Raw genomic sequence first — 16,346 nt, 5'->3', positions numbered from 1 at the left:
CCTTTTAAATACCGCTGGTATTTAGAGTTTACAGAATGGCTGCGTTAGGCTCCAAAAAAGGAGCGTATAGCATATTTACCGCAACTTCAACTCTCGATACCAGCGGTGCTTACGGACGCGGCCAGCTTCAAAAACGTGCTCGTGCACGATTCCCCCATAGAAAACAATGGGGCTGTTTGAGCTGAAAAAAAACCTAACACCTGCAAAAAAGCCGCGTTCAGCTCCTAACGCAGCCCCATTGTTTGCTATGGGGAAACACTTCCTACGTCTGCACCTAACACTCTAACATGTACCCCGAGTCTAAACACCCCTAACCTTACACTTATTAACCCCTATTCTGCCGCCCCCGCTATCGCTGACCCCTGCATATTTTTTTAACCCCTAATCTGCCGCTCCGTAAGCCACCGCTACTTACATTATCCCTATGTACCCCTAATCTGCTGCCCCTAACACCGCCGACCCCTATAGTATATTTATCAACCCCTAATCTGCCCCCCACAACGTCGCCTCCACCTGCCTACACTTATTAACCCCTAATCTGCCGAGCGGACTGCACCGCTATTATAATAAAGTTATTAACCCCTAATCCGCCTCACTCCCGCCTCAATAACCCTATAATAAATAGTATTAACCCCTAATCTGCCCTCCCTAACATCGCCGACACCTAACTTCAAACATTAACCCCTAATCTGCCGACTGGAGCTCACCGCTATTCTAATAAATGTATTAACCCCTAAAGCTAAGTCTAACCCTAACACTAACACCCCCCTAAGTTAAATATAATTTAAATCTAACAAAATAAATTAACTCTTATTAAATAAATTATTCCTATTTAAAGCTAAAAACTTACCTGTAAAATAAATCCTAATATAGCTACAATATAAATTATAATTATATTGTAGCTATTTTAGGATTTATATTTATTTTACAGGTAACTTTGTATTTATTTTAACCAGGTACAATAGCTATTAAATAGTTAAGAACTATTTAATAGCTAAAATAGTTAAAATAATTACAAATTTACCTGTAAAATAAATCCTAACCTAAGTTACAATTAAACCTAACACTACACTATCAATAAATAAATTAAATAAAATACCTACAATTACCTACAATTAAACCTAACACTACACTATCAATAAATGAATTAAATACAATACCTACAAATAACTACAATTAAATAAACTAACTAAAGTACAAAAAATAAAAAAGAACTAAGTTACAAAAAATAAAAAAATATTTACAAACATTAGAAAAATATTACAACAATTTTAAACTAATTACACCTACTCTAAGCCCCATAATAAAATAACAAAGCCCCCCAAAATAAAAAAATGCCCTACCCTATTCTAAATTACAAAAGTTCAAAGCTCTTTTACCTTACCAGCCCTGAACAGGGCCCTTTGCGGGGCATGCCCCAAGAAATTCAGCTCTTTTGCCTGTAAAAAAACACATACAATAACCCCCCCCAACATTACAACCCACCACCCACATACCCCTAATCTAACCCAAACCCCCCTTAAATAAACATAGAAACATAGAAACATAGATATTGACGGCAGATAAGAGCCATAGGCCCAGCAAGTCTGCCCGACCTTACCTAACAGTATAAACTTATCTAGTTCGTAGGATAGCCTTATACTTGTCCCATGCATTTTTAAAGTCCCCCACAGTGTTTGTTGCTACTACCTCTTGAGGAAGTTTATTCCATAAATCAATCACTCTTTCTGTAAAGAAGTGCTTCCTCAAATTACTCCTGAATCTACTACCCTTTAGCTTGAGCTCATGACCCCTTGTTCTTGAATTTTCCATTTTATGTAAAATACCCACAGCCTCAGTTTTACTAAACCCTTTAATGTACTTGAAAGTTGCTATCATATCACCTCTTTCCCTTCTCTCCTCTAAGCTATACATATTTAGGTCATTGAGCCTATCCTGGTAAGTTTTATTTTTTAGACCATGTACCATTTTGGTAGCCCTCCTTTGCACAGATTCAAGTTTGTTAATATCCTTCTGAAGATATGGCCTCCAGAACTGCACGCAATACTCAAGATGAGGCCTAACTAATGATCTATAAAGTGGCATAAGAACCTTACTATTTCTGCTGCAAATACCTCTACCAATACAGCCAAGCATTCTGCTAGCCTTACTCGCTGCATTACTACATTGTTTACTAAGTTTTAAATCATCTGAAATAATAATTCCCAAGTCCTGTTCCTCGTCTGTAACAGTCAGTAAAGTGTCATTGAGTCTGTAATTAACATTTGGATTTTTCTTCCCTAAATGCATTATTTTACACTTTGCTGTGTTAAACTTTAGATCCCAGTCGTTTGTCCAATCCTCCAATTGTTGTATATCACTTCTCATTTTGTCTACCCCCCCTGGAACATCCACTCTGTTGCAAATTTTTGTATCATCTGCAAAGAGACATACTTTCCCCTGTAGCCCTTTGCTGATATTGCAGATAAATATGTTAAACAAAACAGGCCCCAGAACTGACCCCTGAGGAACACCACTAGTAACAGCCCCCTCTGCTGAATGAACTCCATTTACTAAGACACTTTGTTTTCTGTCCTTAAGCCAGCATTCCACCCAGTTCACAATTTTTGAATCTAGACCAAGGAGATATAGTTTGTGAATAAGTTTATTGTGTGGGACGGTGTCAAATGCTTTGCTGAAATCTAGATATGCTACATCAACTGCTCCTCCCTTGTCTAATACTTTTGTTACATAATCAAAGAAGTCAATTAGATTAGTCTGACATGATCTCCCTGAAGTAAAACCATGCTGATTTTGGTCCTCTAAATTGTTTGTCTTTATGTAAGTCATAATTCTTTCTTTTAAGAGGCTTTCCATTAATTTCCCTACTACTGAAGTTAAACTAACTGGCCTGTAGTTGCCAGATTCTTCTCTACTGCCCTTTTTATGAAGAGACCTAACACTAAGCCCCTGAAGATCTTCCTACCTTATCTTCACCTCACCGGGTATCACCGATCAGCCAATAGAATGCGAGCTGAATCTGATTGGCTGATCGGATCAGCCAATCGGATTGAACTTGATTCTGATTGGCTGATTCCATCAGCCAATCAGAATTGTCCTACGTTAATTCCAATTGGATGATAGAATCCTATCAGCCAATCGGAATTCGAGGGACGCCATCTTGGATGACGTCCCTTAAAGGAACGTCATTCTTCAGTTGGACGTCGTCGGAAGAAGATTGATCCGCGCTGGAGGTCTTCACGATGGAGCCGTTCCTCATCGGATGAAGATAGAAGATGCCGCTTGGATCAAGATGGTTGCCGGTCTGGATCGCCTCTTCTTCCCGGATAGGATGAAGACTTTGGAGCCTCTTCTGGACCTCTTCAGCCGCAGGATTATGGATCGCCAGTTCCCGCTTGGGTTGGATGAAGATTTTGGAGCCAGGACCGATCGGTGATACCCGGTGAGGTGAAGATAAGGTAGGAAGATCTTCAGGGGCTAAAGTGTTAGGTTTATTTAAGGGGGGTTTGGGTTAGATTAGGGGTATGTTGGTGGTGGGTTGTAATGTGTGGGGGGGTATTGTATGTGTTTTTTTACAGGCAAAAGAGCTGAATTTCTTGGGGCATGCCCCGCAAAGGGCCCTGTTCAGGGCTGGTAAGGTAAAAGAGCTTTGAACTTTTGTAATTTAGAATAGGGTAGGGCATTTTTTTATTTTGGGGGGCTTTGTTATTTTATTATGGGGCTTAGAGTAGGTGTAATTAGTTTAAAATTGTTGTAATATTTTTCTAATGTTTGTAAATATTTTTTTATTTTTTGTAACTTAGTTCTTTTTTATTTTTTGTACTTTAGTTAGTTTATTTAATTGTAGTTATTTGTAGGTATTGTATTTAATTCATTTATTGATAGTGTAGTGTTAGGTTTAATTGTAGGTAATTGTAGGTATTTTATTTAATTTATTTATTGATAGTGTAGTGTTAGGTTTAATTGTAACTTAGGTTAGGATTTATTTTACAGGTAAATTTGTAATTATTTTAACTATTTTAGCTATTAAATAGTTCTTAACTATTTAATAGCTATTGTACCTGTTTAAAATAAATACAAAGTTACCTGTAAAATAAATATAAATCCTAAAATAGCTATAATATAATTATAATTTATATTGTAGCTATATTAGGATTTATTTTACAGGTAAGTATTTAGCTTTAAATAGGAATAATTTATTTAATAAGAGTTAATTTATTTCGTTAGATTTAAATTATATTTAACTTAGGGGGGTGTTAGTGTTAGGGTTAGACTTAGCTTTAGGGGTTAATACATTTATTAGAATAGCGGTGAGCTCCAGTCGGCAGATTAGGGGTTAATGTTTGAAGTTAGGTGTCGGCGATGTTAGGGAGGGCAGATTAGGGGTTAATACTATTTATTATAGGGTTATTGAGGCAGGAGTGAGGCGGATTAGGGGTTAATAACTTTATTATAATAGCGGTGCGGTCTGCTCGGCAGATTAGGGGTTAATAAGTGTAGGCAGGTGGAGGCGACGTTGTGGGGGGCAGGTTAGGGGTTAATAGATATAATATAGGGGTCGGCGGTGTTAGGGGCAGCAGATTAGGGGTACATAAGTATAACGTAGGTGGCGGTCGGCAGATTAGGGGTACATAGGTAGTTTATGGGTGTTAGTGTACTTTAGAGCACAGTAGTTAAGAGCTTTATAAACCGGCGTTAGCCCAACTACTGACTTTTTTCTGCGGCTGGAGTTTTGTTGTTAGATTTCTAACGCTCACTTCCGCCAAGACTCTAAATACCGGCGTTAGAAAGATCCCATTGAAAAAATAGGATACGCAATTGACGTAGGGGGATCTGCGGTATGGAAAAGTCGCGGCTGGAAAGTGAGCGTTAGACCCTTTATGACTGACTCCAAATACCAGAGGGCGGTAAAAACCAGCGTTAGGAGCCTCTAACGCTGGTTTTGACGGCTACCGCCCAACTCTAAATCTAGGCCATAGTGATTTGATATAATCACGATATAACACATATAAAAAAGAAAAAAGCCTTTTATAACCATTGAAGATATTGCATTTTTGTTAAAAATAAATGCAGAGACAACTTTATATGTTATTGAGTATCTGACCAGACTCACAGTGATAGGAGACAATTATGATACAACATACATAAATAAGGGGACAATGCAATAGATACTTGAAGCAACCCTATATTGTGATATAGCTATATATGGAATAAACTATTTACAAACATTTAGGGTACTGTAAAAAATGTACAAGTGCTTTGCAGAGCTAGCATTTACACATGAATTGATAGCTGGTACAACTGGCTGAACATACAGGCAAATTAATAGAAGTCAATGCAGTACTTTCTTAATTTATTATTATTATTATTATCGGTTATTTGTAGAGCGCCAACAGATTCTGCAGCGTTATTAACAAAGGCGGAGTACAAAAAAACAGTTATAGGGATCAAATGGGTAGAGGGCCCTGCCAAGAGTTGCACTGTTGTAGTCAGCTCTTGAGAAGGTGATCAACAAACAGCTGGACTCTTAAGCTTACATGCTAGGGGGTTCAGGGGATAGCAATGGAGGAGAGGAACTGGTATAAAGAAAGGTTAGAATAGGTTGTATGCATCCCTGAACAGTAGAGTCTTTAGGGAGCACTTGAAGCTTTTAAAACTAGAAGAGAGTCTTGTGGAGCGAGGCAGAGAGTTCCACAAGATGGGAGCCAGTCTGGAGAAGTAATGTAAACGGGAGTGTGATGAGGTGACAAGAGAGGAGGAGAGTAGGAGGTCGTGAGCAGATCGAAGGGGACGGGAGGGGGAGTATCTGGAGACAAGGTCTGAGATATAGGGGGGAGCAGTGCAGTTGAGGGCTTTGTATATCAGAGTGAGAATTTTGTGTTTGATCCTAGAGGCAAGAGGAAGCCAGTGAAGAGATTGGCAGAGAGATGCAGCAGATGAAGAGCGACTTGTAAGGAAGATGAGTCTGGCAGAGGCATTCATTAAGGATTGTAAAGGAGCTAGGCGGTAGGTGGGGAGACCAGAGAGGACAGAGTTGCAGTAATCTATTTTTTTTTCTAGTTTTTCGAGACGCTTTGATGCAAGAGGGAGGAGGGAAATAGGGCGGTAGTTGGATGGGGAGGTAGGATCAAGGGAAGGTTTTCTGAGGATAGGTGTGACTAGTGCATCTTTCAGCGATGAGGGAAATATACCGGCGCTGAAGGAGATGTTGAAAGTGTGTGTGAGTATAGGGGTAAGGGTGGCAGAGAGGGAGGGGAGTAGCTGTGAGGGGATAGGGTCAAGGGGACAGGCAGTGAGGTGAGAGTGCAGTATAAGTGCCGAAACTTCTTCCTCAGTAACAGGGGAGAATGAGCTAAGTTTAAGGTTATGTGGGTTGTGGTTGATTGAGAGCATTTGAGGGGGTGAGAGAATAGAATTATTTTGAGAGCTGATTTCATTTCTGATGGAGTTGATTTTGTTATTGAAGTGGTTGGCAAAGTCGTGAGCTGACAGAGAAGTTGTATTAGGAGGTGGGTGAGGGCGGAGAAGAGTATTGAAAGTGGAGAACAAACATTTTGGGTTTGAAGAAAGATTAGAGATAAGAGTAGAGAAGTAGTGTTGCTTATGGAAATTAAGGGCAGAGTAGTAGGAGTTCAAGATAAATTGTAACGTTGAAAATCAGCTGAACTCCTAGATTTTCTCCAGTGCCACTCAGCAGTACGGGAACATCTGTCTAGGTATCGTGTCAGAGGAGTATGCCACTGCTGAGGATGAGTGTTTGATTTCTGAGCTATGGTAAGAGGGGCGAGATTGTCAAGGATGGATGTAAGGGTGGAATTATAGTGGTAGATAGATTGGTCAGGGCATGAAAAGGAGGAGAAGGATGAGAGGAGAGGTTTGAGGGAATTAGAAAGCTGTTGTTGATCTAATGACGTAATGCTTCTGTAAAGTTTGGTGTGAGGAGAAAAAGGAGGGAGAGTTGTAGGGAGGGATGATATGTTGCAAGTAAGGAGATGGTGGTCAGAAAGAGGAAAGGGGGAGTTTGTGAAGTTTGAGAGGGTGCATCGATAGCTAAAGATCAGGTCAAGGGAGTGACCATCTTTGTGAGTGGGAGAATCAGTCCATTGTGACAATCCAAAAGAGGAAGTGAGTTGCAGAAGTTGTTTTGCAGAGGAGGCAGTGGGATTGTCAAGAGGGATGTTGAAGTCACCAAGAATGAGGGAAGGGGTGTCTGAGGAAAGGAAATAAGGTAGCCATGCAGCCAAGTGATCTAGAAATTGAGTTGAGGAGCCAGGAGGAAGGTATATAACTGCAACACGTATAGAAAGAGGAGAGAATAAGCGAATCATGTGGGTTTCGAATGAGTAAAATGTGAGGGAAGAGATGGGATGTATTTGTTGAAAGGTGCAACAAGAGGAAAGTAAAATACCTACACCACCTTCTTGTCTATTACCAGACCTAGGAGTGTGGCTGAAGTGGAGACCCCCATGTGATAGAGCAGCAGTGGATGCTGTGTCTAGGGGAGAGAGCCAGGTTTCTGTTAGGGCCAGAAGGTTGAGGGAGTGGGAGATAAAGAGGTCATGTATAGAAGTGAGTTTGTTGCAAACAGAGCAAGAGTTCCAAAGTGCACAAGTGAAAGGGGAAGTGGCTTTTGATGCAAGAGGAATGTGAGTAAGGTTGTTAGAGTTTTGTTTTTTGAGTCTGTGGGATGGTATACATGGATGTGCACGGCTAGGCAGTTGTTTTGGGACCAGGATTAGGCGAGATGTCACCAGCACCAGTAGAAGCAAGAGGGATAGTGACATAAGATGAGATACAGATTTGCAGTAGTGAGACTGCTTTTGAGACAAGGTGCAGGGGGGAGAGAGAGTGTTTAGGAATAGGTAAAGTTCATGAGTACAAAAGTAATGTGAGTTTAAGAGAGATGGGCTAATGAACAGTGCAGGTGGAGAGGGAGAAGGAGTAATTGAATAAAGTAGTTTGTTATAGAGACAAAAGGCAGCAAAAAGGAATAAGATATTAGGCATTTTTACAAAAGAGGGAACCAGTTAAACATATAAGACACAGTATTACAGTAGCAATTGCATTTGAAAACAGTAAGTTATATCAAACATAATATTACAAAAGTACCTGGCTTTTTTTGCCCCTTGCCCAATCCTTGTTCAATTCATGTATAATTCTATTGCTAGTGAATCACTTATAAAATGTTCACTTAGAAAATGTGAACATATGTTATAGCAATGCACATCACTGTGCAATGCACATCTCAGACTGGTGTGAAATATATGCAGGGAGGGCAGTCAACTGAGTCCACTAAATTTAGTTGATTGCTAATCAAAGACAATTCATTGAACCAAAGAGTTTGAATGGTGCAAGCACATAATACACTGGAAATACTATACATATTGGAGCACCATTTCAGTATACTCAAAACGGCTTTTTTATATCTAGACCAGCATGAACATCTTAAAAAAATGTAAGGTTTAACATTAAAGGCTATTCAGATTATTCAGTCATTTAGGAGACACCCACACCTGCACAAAAGTCCAACAGGAGATTATATCATTCCAATTCATTAAATAGTCACTGAAAAGGCAAAAAGAGAGTGAAGATGGGGGAATTACACTGCATCATATACAGTGTATGTTTGATGTGGTGACTCGATTAAGTGCATGCACCCTGAGGGAATTTTCAGTGAGACAGCTGTTTCCACGTCATCGGAAGTGACAAAATTGGCTAATCTGCGGAGATGACTGATCTGGCAGGACACCTGTAGTGTGAATTGCTTAACGGATCCTTGGCATGCCTGGGAAGGGCTGTTTACATACCGGAGGATTTTGGATGACCCGGAACTAGCTTGGATACTGGTGGAGTTAGGGATGCCCTGACTGCTGTCTCCATGGATGCCTTCCTATTTTCCCTTAGATGCTCCTGAGTGGTAAGAGCCCTCTTTCCTAGATGGATGTTTTGGATCTACAAGTTTGTTGTGAACTAAGCAACCATACTTATATGGCCACCTTTGCTATTGCAGCCTTGAAGAACTTAAAGTATTTTGGTGCATCTTACTTTGTGTTGCAAGTAGCCAGGTTCTTTTAGGGACATTTTGTAGGTTTATATAGGATGATTTAATGGCATGTTTTGATATTTTTGTTATAAATATATTTGTTGCTTGGAGCCACATTGTGTGTCTTTTTTCATGGTTTTTTTTTTTTTATATTTGTTATTTTTATTAATAAAATATTAGTCAAAATACATCATCCATTAGACAATTCAATTTTACATACATATATAGTAGGTTGAGTTTGTCTCTTCCTTTTTAAAGTCTTCATTATCTGAGGAATGTTTAAGGTCATTCGGAGTTGAATTCAAACAGCTGGTAAGGTCTGTAGGTAAGGCACTCCGGTCCCTTGTTACATAGTGCTTGGATGTATAAAATAATCATATCAAAAATAACAATCCAACAAATTAATACAAATAAAGTAACAACAATATAACTTAGGAAAGTTTTCTTCCGCTTCTCTATCAGTACTGCTAAAGGAAAATATAAAGAAAAGAAAAACATTGCTCACCTACAACAAGTGTCATGGGTTGTCATGGCGGTCCGGCACTCCCCAGCTTCTAGGGTGTAGGTCATCGATTAGTAAAACCATCCGATGACTGGTAGTGAGATATGTATGGCATATTTATGATTTAAAGGGTAGAGATGGACTGTCTTATAAGTAGTCTTGCCATAAGAAACTAGCGTCTAGAATGGTTTGTATTTTGTTACGGCACATGTAACCGTATTTTTCTAGGGAGAACTGTTCCTCTACCTCCTCTATCCACATGGATTTGTTTAATATGATAGGTTTTTTCCAATGTCTAGCTATCAGTTTTCTAGCACTGTTAAGGCCTATTTGTAGGACTAGAGTCTTCAGACGACATGGTATCTTTGGTAAATCATTTAATAGGGCTAAACTCGGTGTTAGTTGAAAGTTGGCTACAATACATTGTTTATAATAAGTTTCAACTGTGTCCCATAGTGGGCGTATTTTGGGGCAATGCCACCACATATGTACGACATTGCCATGGGCTCCACAACCTCTCCAGCATGAGCCTGAGGTACCGGGGTATATGTTAGCTATCCTCGATGGGGTGAGATACCATCGAAGCAGTATTTTAAAATTTAATTCTAGTATCGATGTGGAGGTTGAGGACTTTTTAACTGATAGGAATATTTTGTTCCAATTTTCTATGTCTAGATTTAGTGCGAGATCTACGTTCCATTTAGTGGTAAATGGTGGTAATGTGTCTGAAGTGGTACTGATAAGGATCTTACGTGATAGGGAGAGTGTTCCTTTTGGGACCATCCCATTAAGGCAGAGATGTTCAAAGGCTGTAGGTCTTCTCAGTAGGTCTGTTTTGTAGGGAGACGTATGTATGTAGTGGTGTAATTGGGCGTATTTTAGCCACTTGGAAAATCTTCCTTCAGCTATATCCATTAGTTTGTCTCTTTCTAATAATTTTTCTGTTTCTGTAAATTTGAATAGAGGAATGGTATAGTCCCATTCGATTAGTCTTTGAAATCCTTTGTCTAAACCCCCTACCATTTCTGCATTTAGGACAACTGGGAAGAGGGGTGATCTGTATGTAGATATGTGGTGTTTAGTGGCTATTATATGATCTCAACTTCTGAATAGCTGTTTGTGGATTTCAAGGTGATTACATTGGGGGGGTCTAAGGTCTTTAGATACCCAGCAGAGAGCATGAACCTGGGGAGCTTTTAGGATGTGTGAGTCTATTGTAACCCATGCTTTGTATTCTTGTGTATTGTGCCAATCCAGGATCCTCTGTAGCGTAACCGCTTGGTAATATTCCTCAATCTTGGGTAGGCCTAGCCCACCATTTAGATTGGATCTGTACATCGTGTTTTTGTTGATTCTTGGTCTACACTTATTCCACACGAATGTGTTAAGGGTTTTCTGGACCCTATTTAGGTATGAGAGCGGGAGGTGTAGTGGGAGAGTTTGTAGAATATAAAGGATCCTAGGCAGTGTCGTCATTTTTATAGGTTGGATCCTACCCCACCAGGATATTGGTTTGTTCGTCCATGTTTTAAGGTCCCGTTTTGTGTTGAGTAAGAGTGCGGTGTAGTTTTTGTCAAATAGTGTTGCCTGATTCGGTGAAAGATAGATCCCTAAGTACTTGATTGTATCTGTTTTGAGTCGTAGTGGGCAGACCGACGATAGGGCTTTAAATTTGGTATCAGATAAATTAATGTTCAGGATCTCAGATTTCTGTTTATTGACTAGGAAGCTAGTGTATGTCCCAAACTCGTCCAGCTCAGACATAATCTCCGGGATGGACGTGGATGGGGATGAGACTGTGAAAAGCACGTCGTCCGCATATAGTGCTATTATGTAATTTTGTTGGTCAATCTCTATTCCCTTAATATGTTGGTTCATGCGTATTCACGATGCAAACACTTCCATCATTAAGATGAAGAGAATCGGGGATAGGGGGCACCCCTGACGTGTGCCATTCTGAATTGGGAAGGTCTCTGATAAAATTTGGTTGACTTTCACTTTAGCATTTGGGTGGGAATATAGGCTGAATATTCTATTTATGATTTTGGGGCCAAATCCTATATTTTTTAGGAGTAATGTTAGAAATTGCCAATTAGTTCGATCGAATGCCTTTTCGGCGTCTATGGCTATGAGTACTGATTCGATGTTTTGATATTTTGAATACTCTATTAGTGTTAAGGCTCTAAGGGTATTATCTCTTGCCTCTCGGCCAGGTACAAAACCTACTTGGTCAGTATGAATGATGTCGGTGAGAACTGAGTTTAGGCGATTTGCTATAATTTTCCCTAGTATCTTTATGTCAACGTTTAATAGTGAGATTGGTCTATAGCTAGCTGGTTCGTCGCTTGGTTTGTCGGGTTTTAAAATTACTGTAATGTATGCCGCCAAAGAGTCTTTCGTAAGGTTACTATTTTCGTCAAGGGCCTCAAAGTGTTTTAGCAAATGAGGGGCTAAGATCTCTCTGAAAGTCTTGTAGTATAGGTTAGTTAAGCCGTCTGGTCCTGGGCTTTTTCCTGTGGGTAGATCCTTAATGACTTTCAGAATTTCTGTCAATGTTATGGGTTTTTCTAGTTCTGATGTTTGTGTTTGTGTTAGTTTAGGAAGGTTGGCCGATTGGATATAATTTATCATCTTTTGTGTATGTGTTGGGGTGGTGTTAATCTCAAGATTATATAGTTGTTTGTAAAAATCCCTAAAGTGTGCAGCAATTGCTTTACTGTCCTGTATAGGTTTCCCTTGGGGGGTCTTAAGGCTATGAATGTGTGTCATATAAGCTCTATCTTTAAGTGTGTTGGCTAACAACCTGCCTGGTCGGTTCCCTTCATAAAGGTATTTCTTTCTAAGTTGTAGGGCTTTTCTCTGGACCTCAGTATAGAGCAATGTGTTAAGCTCTTTTCTGATATTCGTCAATTTGCTGAGAATAGTTCCATCTTGAGGCCTCTATGACTGAGTTCTAGTGCATGTAGTTCTGCTGTCAGGGAGTTTAAATGGGTATCATACTGTTTTTTGAGGTAGGCTTTATGTTTGATACATTCGCCCCTGAAAACTGTCTTGTGGGCCTCCCACACATAAAGAGGGTGAGTTTCTGGTATGGCGTTGGTATTAAAGTACTCTGTTAAGGTTGTCGTTAGTTTTTGTGTGGTAGGGGGGTGATGCAGGAGGTATGTGTCTAGTCTCCATATAAATGGGTGTATGGGTGAGTCTGGCCAAGTTAGTTCCATTGTTATCATTGAGTGATCAGACCAGGTTGTCGGGATGATATCTGAGTCGCGTTACAGAGAGAGGTGTGTCTGGTCCATGTAGAGATGGTCTATTCTAGAGTACATTGCCCATGGATGAGAATAGAAAGAAAAGTTCCGTTGTAATGGGTGTTGCAGTCTCCAAGTGTCAACTAGGCATAGATGTTTAATGCATTTAAAGATAGAGTGTGGGGGTCTCTGTGAGATTTTGGTGTTATTTGATGTTGTATCCATGGCAGGGTTTAAAGTGGCATTCAGATCTCCTCCTAAGATAAGGCATCCCCTGCATGTCTCCTGTACCATAGTCTTCAATTTGTTATAGAATCTAGTCTTATTTGTACTGGGGGCGTATATATTAACTAGGGTTATAGGTCTATTGTACAAAAGGCCCACTAAAATGAGAATTCTACCCTCTATGTCTTGTTTAGTATTTAGCGGTTTGAAGGGAAGAGAGCGGTGTATAAGGATCCCTACTCCATTCTTTTTCTTGTCGTTGGAGTTGAAAAAGCTAAGCGGAAAGTTTCTATTCTGAAATTTGGGTTCCATAAGTCTGGGGAAGTGTGTTTCTTGTATGAATGCAATGGAGCTTTTTTGCTTGGTGAACCATTGTAATGCGACTGATCTCTTTGTGGGAGAGTTTAGACCTTTAGCATTTTGAGAGGTTATTAATATTGGTCTATGTGCCATGTGTGTCTTTGGTGTATGAATGCTGTTCTGAGGTATGGGGTGCCATATTCCTTACCGTATAATGTTGGTGAGGTACATCTGAGGCGTCCGCCATTCTGATATGTAGTGTATACTTTTGGGTGCGTGAGGGAGTGCCGGAGTCGCCACCACCACCATATGTTGACCTGTAAAGCTGTACACAGTTCTGAAGGTACTGAAATATAAGAAATCATCAACAATATGAGTATCTCAAGAGGCCGTAGGTACATATATCTCTTTTGAAGTGACAGATGAGCAGTAAAGAGGGATAGGTCGGAAGAGAGGGAGGAGATAGGGAAGCTACAAAAAGAAAAAACCAGGAACAATACAAACAATAACTGGCCTAAGATCAGGGTAAACATCCCTGACCCTAGTAATGAAAATATGGAGGAAAGGTAGTAACACAGTATTACCACTGACATTTCCCCTTGTTCATGTTTAGTCAATATATGAAGGGGGGGTATTTAAGATCGTTGGTGTGAAGTCATATCATCTTGTGGGTGTCTGAGTATTAAAACAATTCAGAAAGTGAACAGGGTAGTCCAGACAAATCTGAGACTGGGAAAGTAAGCTTAGAGTTCCATGGTTATTCTCAGGTTCTCAAGTTGGGTCTGAGGTCGAGGTCTGAGGGTCGCAGGATGTTGAGTGCGTTGTTTTACGTTTCCTACTAACTGTGGTCCATCTTTGGCGTTGAATTTTTGGTATGGGGTATGTTGTTGTTGCTTGAGTTTCTTCTGCTTGATCCGGCGGTTGTGGAATTTGTCTTGGTAGAGGGATGTTTAGTTGAGTGCAGAAAGAGTCTAAGTCTTCCAGATCTTTATAGGTAGCTTCTTTGTTTTCCTTGATTACTCTTATGGAGAAGGGGAATCCCCACCTATAGGGTATGTTGTGATCTTGTAGATGCGTTGTAAGGAATTTGACTTCTCTTCGTTTGGAGAGGGTTAACGGACTTAGGTCCGCAAATATTTGTATCTTGTCGCCGTCTTTACTTATAGGTGCCTTCTTTCTGGCTGCGATCAGTATTAGTTCTTTGTCTTTAAAATTGTGACAGCGCAAAATAACGTCTCTTGGCGGAGCTTTGGGCGGAGGTTTAGGTTTTAAAGCTCTATGCATTCTATCTATGGAGATGTTGGAGCCTTCATTCTTGTCTAATAAGTAACTAAAGAGATCTTGAACATATTGCGGAAGTGCCACCGTTGTGATGCTTTCTGGTATTCCCCTTATTCTTAAGTTTTGGCGTCTGCCACGATTGTCCAGATCTTCTATTTGCATCTGCATTTGTTTTATTTCATTATTTTGGTGTTGAATCTGTAAGCTTTGCAAGTTGATTGGTTCAGAGATCTCTTCAGCATGCCCTTCTAATTGTAGCACTCTGTTGCCTAAATCTCTGATGTCCCTTTTAACCTCAGTTAAACTGTCTCTTATAAGCTGACTGACCTGGTTCATGAATGTTGTGAAGTCCTCTTTTGTGGGGAGAGAACTCAGGTCTGCCTTTGTTAAAGGGAGGTTAGATTCAGTTGGGATGGTGTCAGTGTCCTCTTCTTGCATGTCACTATCTGACTGTGTATTGTTGGAAGGCACTGAAGTGGTCGTGTCTACCGTTTTGAAATATGAGTTAAGCTTGGATGCTGAGGTAGTTGGTGTCTTTGTCTCTTTGTCACTTTTGGTAGGACGTCTGGACGCCATAGTTGTAGTTTATAAGAAGTGGAATGTCTGCCGAAGCCAGTCAGGGGCTTGTTGTGTTTTGTCGGCACCTCTTTATGCGTTTACACTGCTAAGGTATGGGGTTATGCAGCTGTCCCCTCTGTGGGTTGTGTATCAAGGAAGGTTAATATACTAGGAAGCTGCAGGTGTTAATTAAGGCCTGCTTATCTTAGAATAGGGCTGTAACGTGTTATTCTTAAAGGCCCTGTTATGACCGTGTTTTAAGTGTTATAGATTTGTTTGTTAACCCGCTGCTTATAATGTGGGTCTTAGTTGTCAGTGGCAATGAAGTGCTTACCCCAACCTGCTTGGTAATAATGTCTCTGCTGTTTCTCTGGGGCCGTAAGCCTGGTGAGTACTGCGTGTTGTTCCGGTAAGCTTACTGGGAGTCCCCGTTGGTATCTAGCGTCGGCTGGGGTCTTTACTTGTGTCGTGACAGGTTCCGGAAGGGTAGCTCTTTTGTGAGCTTGCTGTATTAGGTTGGTCGTGGTGCTGGTCGATGGTTCCCTGTGGCGCAGTTAATTTAAGATGGCGCCGGATCTTTTCTGGGAGCGCGGGTGTTAGGATTATTTTCTGCTGACCACTGCATTCCCCGCTCCTTCACTGTAGCTGACGTTGCTCCTGGAGGTCTCAGTCCCCTTCATGTGTCTTTTAGAGTTTCCCGATGGTTATTTAGCCCTTCATTTATGCTTTAAGGGGAAAGACTGCACGGAGCTTCGTTATTTTGCAGCCATACTGGTTCACGGCTGGCTCCGCCTCCTCATGTATTTTTTTTTATTTAGCTTTAGTGATGGTTTACTAGACTTTTGGAGCCCTTATTTTTACCCACTTCCTTTAACAATATTTGAATTTCACTTTTCTAGTAGGCACCAGCTGCTTACTATATTATCTATTTTTGGGAAGATTATTTAAGGAGCAATTCTCTATTTTGTTTTGTTTATCAAAATGTTCCATTCTTTTTTTTTTTACAGGGAGCTCACACAAGATGTCCCGAAGCCTTCTTGGTTGTCATGTTGTCTTGGAACACCACGACTTGTCACTTCTGTCACTGTACATGCTGCCTCAGGATTGTCAGTTCTAGGGAAAAACCAGGGTATGTATGCAGATGTTGCCACACACTGGGGATCTTGAGTGTGGGTGGACGTTAATTTGA

General features: G+C 40.4%; 1 protein-coding gene across 2 annotated transcripts in view; it reads left to right on the top strand.

The window, feature by feature from the left end:
* The window catches only part of LOC128663767 (calpain-5-like), a 74,862-nt gene that overhangs the window by 56,635 nt on the left and 1,881 nt on the right, over positions 1–16,346 (top strand). For both annotated transcript variants that reach the window (XM_053718260.1, XM_053718259.1), the window contains one exon: positions 16,165–16,286. In XM_053718260.1, coding sequence (XP_053574235.1) covers positions 16,165–16,286 — 122 coding nt within the window. The remainder of the gene's footprint in view (positions 1–16,164; positions 16,287–16,346) is intronic.

This window comes from Bombina bombina, chromosome 6 (genome assembly GCF_027579735.1).
Source record: "Bombina bombina isolate aBomBom1 chromosome 6, aBomBom1.pri, whole genome shotgun sequence".
Classification (NCBI taxonomy): Eukaryota; Metazoa; Chordata; class Amphibia; order Anura; family Bombinatoridae; genus Bombina; species Bombina bombina.
The sequence above is the reverse complement of the archived record's forward strand: the minus strand, read 5'-3'. Positions and strand labels throughout refer to the sequence as shown.